The 14,410-nt window shown below is 33.9% G+C and overlaps 1 protein-coding gene across 1 annotated transcript; it reads left to right on the top strand.

The window, feature by feature from the left end:
* The first annotated feature begins 8,965 nt into the window (after window positions 1-8,965).
* LOC114425246 (calcium-dependent protein kinase 1-like) lies at window positions 8,966-14,268 on the top strand. The gene is made up of 8 exons (XM_028392088.1): window positions 8,966-9,740; window positions 9,826-9,969; window positions 10,326-10,478; window positions 12,270-12,382; window positions 12,602-12,769; window positions 13,266-13,393; window positions 13,652-13,751; window positions 13,873-14,268. Exons 1-8 carry the CDS (start codon window positions 9,002-9,004, stop codon window positions 13,954-13,956), a joined length of 1,629 nt encoding a protein of 542 aa, XP_028247889.1. The 5' UTR covers window positions 8,966-9,001; the 3' UTR covers window positions 13,957-14,268.
* Window positions 14,269-14,410: the final 142 nt, after the last annotated feature.

The following is a 14,410-nucleotide window of genomic DNA, read 5'->3' as shown; positions in this document are numbered from 1 at the left end:
CCAAGATCAAGCAAGACACATGCACTGACTATAATTATATGTCAATTAATTGGCTGAAAGCAAGGTATTTCTATAATTATAAATCATGGATTTTTTTTAAAAAAAATCATGAAATTAATTTATCAAGTAAAGATCATTGAACTAATTTTTATTTCTCTCAATAAAATCTTCAACATATGATCAGAAAATCGAATTTCTATCCATATGTATAAAAAAAAAACGAATTGTCTACCAATTGTATCAGACCTTTTCAGTATTCTATAAAAGAAATCTTGTACCAGATACATTGTACCAAAATATCTTATACGAGATATAACCTTTTGGATGTGAAATTAATTTTCATTCGAGGATATTGACTGCTGCTCCCTACAAATGCCCTTTTGTATGGTCAATCATGATCTCGTGTAAGTCCCTTAATTACCTCTTGAATCAATCTTTGTGATCACGAGTATTCGTATACATTCTAATCATACAAGGTATTATGGAATATATTTTTACTTTTTTGGGAATAGAAAATTTTAAATTGTTCATTCAAACTTCAGAAACAGAAATATATAATCACAAAGTGAAGAAGTAGAAGAAAGACTAGGGTAATGACTAGATATGATCTGATGCGAAAAAATACTGTCTTTTGATTGCCAGGTTTGATAATATTGGAAAGCCAAGTTGGTTGAGATTAATTATGATTGCCAGTTTTCAGAGGTATTTACAGCTGCAATCGGTTCCAAATATGTTGGCATTCTTAAAATACAATCACATGCACGGGACCAAGAACAAGAAGACCAATGAATCCAACACATGAACATGTTCAGAGAAGGCATTAATAATGTGGAAGTACAAAGAATTAGAGTTTCTGCCTTGAGACTGGATATAACTAAAGGCTTAATAGATTTAGGTTAAATAGATTAACAGCACCATTTTAATTAAAGGCTTTTCTAAGTATATGTTGCAATGCAATTTTTAAAATTAAAATTTCATTGTTTCAGTTCCATTTTTCCCCATATGGAACTTTTGTGAACAGACTTCACCAACAAGCGAGTGATGAGTTCAATGGTCAAGCAAGAAAGTCTTTCATGAATCACCATCGAGTTGGTCTTAGTCCCTGATGGCTTGGGACCTGAGGGTGACAAAAGTGATATAGGGAAGCCTTGTGTTACTATGTTATGGTGGTGAAAGCCTTCTCTGCCATGCTTGAGAAGCTCATAGAAGATATTCATTTGAATGGTGCCTGGTGACAAAATCACATGCATAGTTGCTGATGTGACTATGGGATGGACATTAGAAGTTGGGAGTAAGCTAGGAATCAAAAGAGTTATCTTCTGGTCTGCATCAGCAACTATGTTTGCCTTGCAATATAACATCCGTGTGCTCATGAAGATTACATCATAAATTCTAATGGTAAGTACTCACATTTCATTATCCAATTCTGATGGTCCTATTTTCTTTAGAAAAACTCCAATGGTTGAGAAAGTATTCGAGAGGATTGTAGTTTGGTTTTAGAAAGTTTTGGAGCTAGGTTATATGTTGTCACCACTCTTACATTTTGCCTCAGTGGACAAGAGGAGAAAGGGAGCTCAACCGCAAGATGATTATAACATGAGAAAAACAAATGTTAACTTTTTTCAAATATACAACATGTGTTGTGAAGATGTAACGTGCGTGGACTCTCATGTTAGTTTGAATGAATAATCTTTTTCACGGATGTAAATTTTTGCCGAGTATAGCAAATTACAAATTTTATCTTGATAGGAGTAGGACGTGTATTTTTCTTTTATTAAATTGAAGTAGTTAATGGTGGGGTTATAATTATCCTTTTTGTGGTTTAATTTTATCTTTATAAAAAGAATTTTAAAAAAATTTAATTTGATTATTCACATGAATAGTCAAGAAAAATTAAAATATAAATATATTAATGATGAGAGAGATTATAGAAATTAAAAACTAATAAAAATATTTGAAAAGAGTTAAAGCATGCTTGCTAATTTTGAAAAAGTATATAAATTTAAAATTATTGTAATCTTATTAATTAAATTAAGTATTCCTTTCCAAAATAAAATAAAATAAACTATTTTTTAATGCTAGTGAATTACTAGTAGTTAATTGGATCTAATGAAAGGATTGAACGGGGTATTTTCTATTTCCTGTTTTAATAAATAACTATGTAAATAACACCATCTTTTTATTTTATTTATTAATTTCAAAGAAATATGCAAGAAACGGTCAGAATAAGTTTAATTTGTTACTTTCCCTGTTTGTTAAACAAAATATTAAAATACAGAAAAACTGTCACAAGAGAAAACAGCAAATTGTGCATATTGAGAAGAATGAGCATCTTCAATTAGACATGGCAACACAACCCGCACCCGTCGGGTTCCACCCGCCCCCGCCCCGATTTTAACGGGGAAAAACCGAATTAACTGGGTCTGGGTGCGGGTGCGGGGAAAACCCGTGGTTTTAATGCGGGGCCGGGGCCGGGGTCGGGGGGTAGTCACACCCGCCCCGCACCCGTATACGTGAATTTACCAAATTACCCTTATTTTACCCTTAAATTAGCAAGTATATATGGAGAAGGATCCTGAAAAGTGAAAACCTAATTTCCTTCATCACTCATCAGCCTCCTCTGCGTGCGTTGCTTCCTCCTTCTTCACTGTTCACCAAATCGCAGCCCTCTGCTCAGCCCTCTGCGTTGCTTCCTCCTTCATCACTCATCAGCCTCCTCTGCGTTGCTTCTTCCTTGTTGTTCGGTGCAGGTCCGTTTCTTTCTCTCTCCAATTTAATTGCTTTAATTTTAATGGAATTTCAGAGTCAACTTGTTTCTCCCTTCTCCGCCGTCCACTGTCGCTATTGATTCTCCTCCGATTACACTGTGCTTTTTTTGTTAAACTGTAAAAACTTGACTTCACTTCTCTGCATCTCTTCAACCACAACTACAATAGATCCATTTTTTTTTTAAATAATTATGAAGGGATAGAAAATATATCAAGAGGATCTTATATGTGTTGAGCTAGCTTACCGTCTTCCTGTTCAGTTTTTGATTGTGAGAAGTTTTGTACTTGATAACTTTATTTACTTAGCTGAAATGAAAACGCAACGGCGAGGCAAGTGACTTTTTCGAAGAGAAGAAGATGATTAATCAAAAAGGCTGAAGAACTCTCAGTTTTGTGTGATGCTGATGTTGCTCTCATCATTTTCTCTTCTACTGGCAAGCTCTTTGAATACTCTAACTTAAGGTCTTTCTTTCTCTCATGAATGAAAATTAGAGTTAGAACAATGTATTTTTTGGTACTTTTAATTTTTATATTCTTAAAGTTTATGTGTGCATCAATGGAAGCAGACTATAAAAGATGAAAGGAAGTCTATAAATACATTTTCAGAAATAATGAAAACAATGTTTTGATATTTATTAAATTTCTAAAAATGCTAGATCTTTTTTCAAAAAATGGAGAAAATATTGATCTACATTCTCTTATGCTTATTAAAAGTGAAAACAAACACAGGAAACATTTTTTTTTGTTTTTGAGAAAACAAACACAGAAAACATGAAAAGTAGACAAACTCCTATGTTGTGCATTTGTTTAGAACTTTTTTTTTCAACTTTTATTTCAGCTAACATTAATTAGAGTCCCTTTTCCTGTGTTAACAAGACATGGTTGTATGTAATCTTGTGACGGAGTGTCATGTTCTTTTTACTAGTGCTGAGATTTTCAATTGTAATTTTCTGAAGTTGTTTGATTAAGTATCTAAGATAACTACTTATCTTAGCATCATTGTGCAAAGTGATGAGATTGACATTTTGAATCTAAGTTATTTACTATCTTTTGCTGCTGCCTGTCCTGTCTTAGTGTGTACAATTTAGCCAAATAAAAAACTTATTATGTGCAATTAGTTTGAAGAGTTGGGTTCTTCCTTCAATGCAATCAATGTTTAATTTGTGACCTGTTTGATGGCTCTAACAGTAGCTTGTATAGAATTTCATAATTTATGTTAGTAAGTTAAGAATTACCATGAAAAGCCTTATAATATAACTGGACTCTTACTATTATGTTACTATTAAAGATCTTTTTTTTCGAAGAAGCTTACTATTATAGGTCTTAACACTTTCAAATGCTTCAGATCTTATTATTTAACAAATAAACTTTGCATTATTGATATAATTCATAGTATTATGAAATTGAAAGTAAGCATACTCAAACAAATATGATGAATTTGTCTAACATCGGAATATGATTAATTTGATTGCTTGTGTTTGTGTTTTATCACTTTATTTATATGTTCCATTTCCATTCTCAACCCTTATTGTTTTATCTTTTTGGTCATCCATTACAGGGGATAGTATTATAAGCATAGAGACTAGTGATTAGTATTTAAACTTGAGCCAACAATTTAAAGGTGAGTATTACCAAGGTCTACATTATTGTTTAAGCATATTTCAACTGTCCCTTTTTCCTTTTTTTACTTGCTCAATGTTGATATTGCTGTAATATTCCTATCATTTCTTGCTTCATTAGGAATTATTGAAATGTGACTCTAATAGATTTTTTATGAATTATTGGTTTTAGATGGCAAATGAAGGTACCTCTCAACCACAATGTCCACTCATTTCTCAAGGAAGTACACATCATCCAACTCTAAATGAACAAGAAAGTTCACATCAACCAACTCCAAATGGACAAGAAAGTTCACATCAACCAACTCCAAATGAAAGTGCTAACCCGTCAATTGTTGCTCCTACTCCCACAACAACCGATACTATGGAGGTTGATAGTGCAGCAACACAAAACCGTCCAAAAAGGCGTAGAAGTGAAGTTTGGGATCATTTTGAAAAGATCATTGTTGATGGAAAAGTTAAGGCTAGATGTAATTATTGCAAGAAAGATCTTGGTGGATCATCAAATGACGGGACATCACACTTAAAAGGACATTTATTGATTTGTCCTCACAAGAAGATTTTGGAAGGTAAAACGGATAAAGGACAGACATTTCTTACTGCTAAAACTTTGCAAGGTAAACAAGAGTTGGGTACTTGGAGTTATAATGTTGAAAATGTTAGGAAAGAGCTTGCACATGCAATTATTTTGCATGAATATCCACTTTCGATTGTGGATCATATTGGTTTTAGAAGATACTCAGCTTCTCTCCAACCATTATTTCAAGTCCCTTGTAGAAATACTATAAAAAAGGAGATACTCAAAGTGTACGAATGTGAGAGATCATCAGCTTTGAAGTTGATAGAAAGGCTTGAAGGAAGAGTGGCCATTACTTCTGACATGTGGACTTCGAGCAATCAAAAAAGAGGGTATATGGCTGTGACTGCTCATTACATTGATGGAAATTGGACTTTGCATAGTCAGATTTTGAGGTAATTATATTTTCTTCAAAAAATAGTTTACTTATGTGAATGTATGTATGTTCTTGAAAATTTAAGTTTCATTAGTACTCTGTTGCATGCATTAATGTAAATGGTTTATTAACTTTCTTATTTAAGTTTCATTAATATTATAGTGAATCTTATTATGTTAGGTTTATTTATGTTCCTGCACCTCATACAAGTGAAAGACTTAGTGATGTGTTGGTTGAATGTTTGATGGATTGGAACATTGATAAAAAATTGTCTACTATCACTTTGGACAATTGTAGCACAAATGATGCAATGGTTGAAAAAATTAAGGCTAGGCTGAAACCAGATTCACTATTAAGGGATGGGGCCTTACTTCATATGCGTTGTTGCGCACATATACTAAATTTGATTGTAAAAGATGGCTTAGAAGTTGTGAAAGATGGGGTAGAGAGGATCCGGGATAGTGTTGCATTTTGGACTGCAACACCTAAAAGGAAGGAATATTTTGAGTCGACAGCGAATCAGTTGAAAATCTCTTGCACCAAGAAATTGGCTTTAGATTGTCCGACTAGATGGAATTCCACTTACAAGATGCTTGAAGTTGCCATTTTGTATGAAGATGTATTTAATCGATTAGCACTTCGGAGAAATGGGTACACTTGTTTGCCAACAAGTTCACAATGGAAATTTGCAAAAGATATTTGTGAAAAATTGAAATTGTTCAACTCTATCACTGAAGTGTTTTCTGGCACTAAGTATCCAACTGCCAATGAATACTTTCCTAAGATTTGTGAGATCAAAGAAGCAATACTTGAGTGGATTGAATCCTCTGATGAATTGATAAAAAAAATGGCCGAGAACATGTTGGTAAAGTTTGATAAGTATTGGAGTGTGATTCATGAAATAATGGGTGTCGCTGCTGTTTTGGATCCTAGGTACAAAACTGATTTGCTTGAATATTATTATGCAATCTTCTATGGAAATGATGCTGATCATCAAGTTAAGTCAATCCGACAATTGTGTTATGACTTGCTTTATGATTATCAATTGAGAATGAACAATGATTCTAGTGGTGATTCTCAAATATTGGAAGCTAATGTTGGTAATGTTGGCAGTGATGGTTTGAAAAAATTTGATTTGTTTGTGATTAAGAAAAAAAGAGCTAGAACTTCATATGTTAGAACAGAGTTGGATGTTTATTTGGATGAGGAAGTTTTACCAAGAAGTCCAAATTTTTATATTTTATTGTGGTGGAAGTTGAATAGTGTCAAGTATCCAACACTTCAAGCAATTGCAAGAGATGTGTTGGCGATTCCTGTTTCTACTGTAGCTTCTGAATCTGCGTTCAGTACCAGCGGTTATATTGTAAGCCCTCATCGAAGCCGACTTCATTGGACCACTTTAGAGGCTTTGATGTGTGCTAGAAGTTGGTTATGGAGTGCTGAGAACTCGGGTAAATTTTTAATTTATTCATTTAAATATGAATGTATTTGAATTAGTTAATAATTTTGTATATTTTAAAGATTGTCATTGTTTATATTGTGTTATATTGATAGGTAATTTTAATTCTAATGTGGGAAATGAAAATGCTATTTTACTCACTGAAATGGAGTCTGATGATGAAGGTATTCTTTTTAAAGATTGAATTAAATTTGTCAAGTTAAATATTTATATTCTAACTTTTATTTTTCAATATAGGTGAACCGACAGAACCATTGATAACTGACGTTACTTCTGTTGCAATCTCCCGCCTTGAAGATGATGATTTTTATTAAACTTGGTTCATTTGGAACTTTTTTCTGTTTTGATGATTTGAAATACTTTGTTGTTTTGAATATGTATTGGTTCCGAGCTAGAATGATATTGAGAACGAACTTAAAATGTTATGAGCTCTTTGGAAGCTTTTGTCGTTTTGAATATGGATTGGTTATGAGTTGTAATAATATTTAGACAAAATTTGAAGATGTTCTAAGCTTGTTAGAAGCTTTTGTTTTAATTATCTTCTCACTAAACAGGTTTTTTAGAAGCTTTTGTTATTAGTTCTTTTTGTTACGGTGAAAAAAATAATTTTTTTTACTACAATTTTCGCGGGTGGGGTTGGGGCGGGGCTGGGAAACCCGTCCCCGTTGGGGGCAGGTCTGGGTGTACAATTTTTATCCCCGACGGGTTTGGGGGCGGGGGCGGGGCTGGGTACAGTGAAGCGGGGGCGGGGGCGGGGGCGGGTATGTTAAAACCCGCCCCCGCCCCGCCCCGTTGCCATGTCTATCTTCAATGGATGAAAATGTCACTGCCAAGTAGCGAACATGCAGTGGAACTGGAACATGAAAACAAGCATCTTCAAAGGTGAAGTAATAATCAATGACAGTGTCAAAAGAATGAGGATGAAGGGCCCAAATGTAGTGCCCTTTGCATGTGTCTGCCAGCAAATGATTTAGTATAAGAATAAAATGGTTTCGTATATATTATTTTGAAATTTTCATGTTAGATTCAATTACATATTTTTCTTTTAATTTGGAGTATGTATAATTTCAGTTTCTTAATTTATTTTAGGCCAAATTACCTATTTGGTTATTTATCTTATTTCTTTTCTTTGTTTTAATATTTTATTTTTTGAAAAGTTAATTTTATCCTTTATTTTAAAAAAAATCAAAATGATCTTTTTATAAATTTAAAGTTAATGTCGTTAACAATAATCAAATACTCATAGTTAAAAATTGTCACAACAAAAAATAAGGAAAAAGCAACAATACATTCATAGTTTCATCTTTTACAAACTATAACTTCCTTTTTTCCAAATCAAAAATTACAAATCTCACAATTTAATTAATGATTCAGCTTTAGTATAAGATCATCTACATAAAATTTAATGTACAACTTACCTTTCCTATAACCACGTGTATAACATACTCTTGATTTTCTCATCTCAACGCACAAAATTATTGACTCAGGATCTTTTTTGTACCTAAACCTTAGGAGGTCACTAGATTCAACAAGAATGTTGATTCTCCAACGAGATTATCTTGCAAGACATTGTAATGGGATTTTTTCCCTCATCATTTGAACAAGAACGGGAACATCCACTCAAATGAGTCTTTATTCTTTTCTTCGATTTGATTCTTGAAGGTTTGATAACTTTTTAAGTTGAATTGGTTTTGCGATCTTGAGGATTTTAATTTGGGTGTGAGATTTGTGATCTCTAATTTGAGAAAAGGAGACTAAGGTTTGTAATTGATGAACATCACTTATTTTTTCTTCTTATTATTCATTTTGCGGCAGTTTTTAATTACTGATATTTGATTTTCATTAACGGCTTTAATTTCACATGAACGGAATGGTCATTTTAAGTATTTTTAAAAAGATAAAGGATTAAAATAAACTTTTAAAAAAATAAATAAAAGACCAAATAGATTATTTGACATTTATTTTAATTAATTAAGTGGATCTATTTTAAAATTAAAAGTCTTAATTAATTTAAAAAATAATTCAATCGAAAGAAAAGATACAATTAATCCTTTTATTACAAGCCGAAAATATATCATTATTAAAAAATGTATGTGTGATTATTTATTTTATTCTAAATAAATATATTGAGCATAGGTAGATGGTAGATGTGTTAGTGTTAAACTGTTAATTAATTAATCTTACACGACACGCTATCCATTAATGCGTCAAAAACCGAACGTTCGATTGAGTCATCAAAGTCATATGGTTTCACGTTTCAGTCCTGATCGAGTAAACACCAAGAAGCAGCAGCGCAGTAACGACACCGTTTCGATGGGGAACTGTAACAGCGAAGCCTCTTCCCAAACTCAGCCACATTCCGATCACCATCCCCAACCACGCTCCAACTCCAACGGCATCACCGTCCTTCCTCCCAATTCGAAGCCCTCCGTTGGCCGGGTCTTGGGCCGGCCCATGGAGGACGTCCGCTCCACCTACACCTTCGGCCGCGAACTGGGCCGCGGCCAATTCGGCGTGACATACCTTGTGACCCACAAACACACCAAACAACAATTCGCGTGCAAATCCATCGCCACGCCCAAACTCGTCCACCGCGACGACTTGGAGGATGTCCGGCGAGAGGTGCAGATCATGCACCACCTCACCGGCCACCGCAACATCGTGGAGCTCAAGGGCGCTTACGAGGACCGCCACTCCGTTAACCTCATCATGGAGCTCTGCGGCGGCGGCGAGCTCTTCGACCGGATCATTGCCAAGGGCCACTACTCCGAGCGCGCCGCCGCCGACCTCTGCCGCCAGATCGTGACGGTGGTCCACGATTGCCACACCATGGGAGTGATGCACAGGGATCTCAAGCCAGAGAACTTCCTGTTCCTCAGCAAGGACGAGAACTCGCCGCTTAAGGCCACGGACTTCGGTCTCTCCGTGTTCTTCAAGCCCGGTTAGTTCCGTTCCGTTTCGTTAATTCCCCTTGTTACTGTGTGATGCGTCCTGTGCCGGTTCTGAATGAACCATTTTCAGAACAGGCGACGTGTTTAAGGATCTTGTCGGGAGTGCGTACTATGTTGCTCCTGAGGTGCTGCGTAGAAGCTATGGACCCGAAGCTGATATTTGGAGTGCTGGGGTTATATTGTTCATTTTGCTCTCCGGTGTCCCTCCCTTCTGGTCAAGTAAACCTCCCCTTCATGTAACCAATTTCATATTTCATGTTTAGTTTATTACTTGTTTTACTGTTTTATTTAGGATTTTAATTTTGTAATTGAGATTATTATCCTGCATCACAATCTGAGCCTGACTTTTGCTGTAATTGAACATTGATGCGTAAGTAACTATATCTGCGTGAGATTTAGGATGTTAAATGGTTGTACATTTGTTTTTTGGTTCAGATTTTTTAGGTTTGATTTAGTTCATGTGTTTTAGTATGGAAATTTCCTTTTCTTGTCATTTATTTGCTGCCTTGCCTTGATGACAACAATAGTGTGCCTTCCTACCTTTCTCTTACTATGTTTTTGTCCTTTGTATGAAGAAAAGGAACAAGGTATCTTTGATGCTATTCTTCGTGGCCATATTGATTTCACATCAGATCCTTGGCCTTCCATATCGAGTAGTGCCAAAGATCTGGTCAAGAAGATGTTACGAGCTGACCCCAAACAAAGGCTCTCAGCAGTTGAAGTCCTTGGTAAGTTTAACTCTTCTTGTAATTGCAAAAGTGATAAGAAATATATCTAATAACATTTACCATATCTTGAGAGTTCTAATCTGTGGGATGCATAACAAAGTGACAGTGAGGCTGAGAAAACTGATAAGAAATAGGATATTTATTTTGAAAGAAGCTGTCACTAGTAACTACTCATTTGATTGATCCATGACGTTGTTAAGGATATGAATATAAATGTAGTACCATGTCTTGTTCGATAGGATAAAGAGAATCATGAATTTTTATTTCACATCTTAAAATATCTCTATTCGCTTAATCCCCTCTCAAAAGGAAAAGAAATGGTAGGTTAGGACATGTGTATTTATGCCAATTTTTCTTCATTGTAGAAGTCACGGAAGATGTGTAACTATTTCCTGAACAACAAAGCTTTGTTCCTGCAAATTACTCAAATTTATATTTTCTTCTCTGCCCCATGTATAATGTGCTCTTTTATCTCTCATCACAACCCTGTTAAAGGATAATTTTTCACCTTTGCATTTTCTATTGGTTCTGAGAAGTAGTATGCATCATTTTGTTTTGTGGTTAACTTTTTCTTTTGAAAGTGATTGCCACCTTGTCTCCCATTAAAAGAGTGTAACCCAGTTCACGAGGATCTTTCATAGTGGGGTATATGGATAAATGCAGCCTTAGCCCCCTCCCCAACTATGAGAGAGGTTGTTTTGTTTTTAAGAATTGCACTTGTGATGTGATCAGATCACTAGGCAACACTTTACCATTGTGATGAGGCTCACCCTCTTCAGCAGGGCTGTGGCAACTGTAAGGCAGTTGCCTTAGAATCTCAATCAAATATTTTTCATATTTTTTATAATTAGGCGATAAATGTTTTTTTTTTTTATCAGCAAAGATAAATTATATATATAAATAATCAAGTACCAAAGGTACAGTGAATACAAGTAGTTAGGCTATAAATGTTATTTTAATATGATATATTATTTCATTAGTAAAATTACAGAGTTTTAAGATTTGTAAATCATTTAAGTGCAATATTATTATTTATTTAAAAAAAAGGTTAAGAATAATTTTGCATCTACTTTGGGGCTCTACCTCCTCATCTCACCCAAAGAAGACTATTAAAATTAGTATTGGACTTAAATTTCATGCATAACTTTATAATCAATAAAAAAAATATTTTAGTGAAAATGTTAGTCATTAGATCAGACATTTAACTAAATATTATTTTCATATTGATTATTTTGTATACATATTAGATCAATTTACTTCTGTTGAAAGTATTTTTGAATCCTTCAATTGAAATCTTTGGATGAGGATGAATTAACAAAAATATTATATTAATCTTGAAAAGAAAAGATTTAAGTTCTAGTGAGTATTATAGTATTAAAGATATTGATTTATTTTTAAAAATGATAGTGACAACAAAAGAAATTCATATTCCATTAGAAATGTTAAATGACAACATTTTTTTTTTCAAATACATGCATTGGTTCTAAAATATTATTTAGAATACATGTAACAATGAATTGACATTACATGCATTAATGACTTTATTTAAAAAAAAATGTTTTCATATGATTGGGTTATGCTCTTGTTTGTTAGTTGACTTGCTCAAGCAACATGACAAAGATAATATATTTCTTATGCATACACCTGCACAGATATACAAGTGTGCTTTCTCTTGTTCTCTTCTCTTTTCATTTTTCTCTGGTATGGAGCATTTGAGCCTTAACTTTCTTGGCAATTTGCCTATTTGAGTCAACCAGTCATAATAAAATGTTATATATAAATATACTCCAGATCATCCTTGGATGAGAGAAGATGGAGCATCTGATAAGCCTCTAGATGTTGCTGTTTTATCCAGAATGAAACAATTCAGGGCAATGAACAAGCTAAAGAAAGTTGCTCTGAAGGTAAATAATCTTTTATCATCATTTTTGTTGTATTGATCAATATTTTCATAATCAAGCTTTTAGTGTAATATATAGAGTTACCATTATGCTAAAAGCCTCAAGGATTGAAAAAGGTATTTGTCAATCAAAATGCCAAATTAGAAACTAAATAGGGAGAAGGAATTCATAATTGAATAAGATCAAAGGATTATATATGGAAGTTCTTTTATTTTCTTACAGGTTATTGCTGAAAACCTTTCTGAAGAAGAAATCATTGGCTTGAAGGAAATGTTTAAATCCATGGACACAGATAACAGTGGAACAATCACTTTTGAAGAGTTGAAAGCTGGTCTGCCAAAACTGGGTACTAAGGTTTCTGAGTCTGAAGTAAGGCAGTTGATGGAAGCGGTAAGATTTCTTTTATTTTGTTTGATTATACCCTAGCTTGGTGGAGTAAATTTTTGGTACTTTTGTATTACCTACTCCCCTGCAATGAACTTTACTTCATTTGGTAACCTTTTTTTAAAAAAAATTTAAATAAAGTTAAACACTAACGTTAACTCTCCTCTGCTTTTATGCTCTCTCTTGATGACCCCCCTGATATATGGATAAATTCATTCTCTGCAATTTCACCCCTTGTCTTGATGATTTTATGTACCCAAACCTTGCTTGTGAATTGTGATTACTGATTAAGATGACAGTTAGTCCTTGAATATGCTGTACATTTACAGAATACCCTTATTGTCCAGTGAAATTTTAATGATCATATTGGTATAACAATGCTGGGAAAATAGTTGGATTATATCTTCTGAGCTGCTTAATATTGTGTGATAATAAGTTTACCATTTCTCTTGATTTCAATGATGGCTTTTCTTCCACTATGACATAATTATTTGGTTCTCAGGCTGATGTAGACGGAAATGGGACCATTGATTACATTGAATTTATAACAGCTACCATGCACATGAATAGAATGGAAAGAGAGGACCACCTATATAAAGCTTTTGAATATTTTGACAAGGATAGAAGCGGGTAATCTCTTTATTTGGATCAAAATCATCTCATATCATTTACTAATTTGATAGGGTCATGCTAAGGAGAAAGACAAAATTAAAATTGAAGAGTCATACAAAAATAAAGATGGGTCTTACTATAGTTTTTTTTGTCTCTCTCGGTGCATGAACATGACCTCATGTTAGTGAATATCGAGAGAGGATACTGGTCGTCTTTTTTTTTTTTTTTTTCCTTGAATCATATGTTGATTTCATGTACTTGCTTCTGTTTTCATAGGTACATCACAATGGAAGAGTTGGAATCTACCCTTAAAAAATATAATATGGGTGATGAGAAAACAATAAAGGAAATCATTGTGGAAGTCGATACAGACAATGTACGTTGCTTCTTTCCTTATCCTTGTTCTCATTGATGCTTATCCTAGAATGACATTTTAGATGTTTGTATATTCTCTGTTTATGTGTTATTTTAATCATCCATCCCCAAATTTGTTGCAGGATGGAAGAATTAATTATGATGAGTTTGTAGCCATGATGAGGAAAGGCAAACCAGATTTAGTAACCAACAGACGTCGCAAATGATTACGTTGATCATAAATTGCCTGTCTAACTGGGTTCGTAGACAGACAGGAGGAGGCTCAGGCTCTACACGTTTTTGTGATACGGAATACGTTGCATTCAATTCGACACTCTTTACTCACATGTTGTTTTTGAGAGCTGTTCTATAACAAAGTATTTCTGCTTCTTTGCCTGCTAGTTTGCGGGTCTCGTGGGACAATTTACTCTCGAGTTTGTAATTTTTTAACATAGGGAATTAAATTTTAACTTGGCTCTTTAGTAAATGATTTTTTCCCTTCCATATAATATATGTTTATTCTGATTCCTTTTAAGTAATATTTATGTTGCAGCTCTTGCATGTACCATTGAAGTATATTAATATTAATTCAGAACAAACATAATACCAAAGAAAAAAAAAATAGAATCTGACTTTGGTAAGCAACTCAGTTTAGAAGATAAAGTAATCTAGTCATATAAA

The sequence above is a fragment of the Glycine soja genome, chromosome 1 (assembly GCF_004193775.1).
Source record: "Glycine soja cultivar W05 chromosome 1, ASM419377v2, whole genome shotgun sequence".
Lineage (NCBI taxonomy): Eukaryota > Viridiplantae > Streptophyta > Magnoliopsida > Fabales > Fabaceae > Glycine > Glycine soja.
This window is presented reverse-complemented; position numbering and strand designations above follow the sequence as displayed.

Bases quoted from the DNA above. Each gene is read 5' to 3' on its own strand.
- LOC114425246 (XM_028392088.1), top strand. From the start codon at position 9,002: ATGCGTCAAAAACCGAACGTTCGATTGAGTCATCAAAGTCATATGGTT. The intron at 9,970-10,325 runs GTAAACCTCCCC...CTTTGTATGAAG, and splicing joins TGTCCCTCCCTTCTGGTCAA to AAAAGGAACAAGGTATCTTT. The intron at 10,479-12,269 runs GTAAGTTTAACT...AATATACTCCAG, and splicing joins CTCAGCAGTTGAAGTCCTTG to ATCATCCTTGGATGAGAGAA.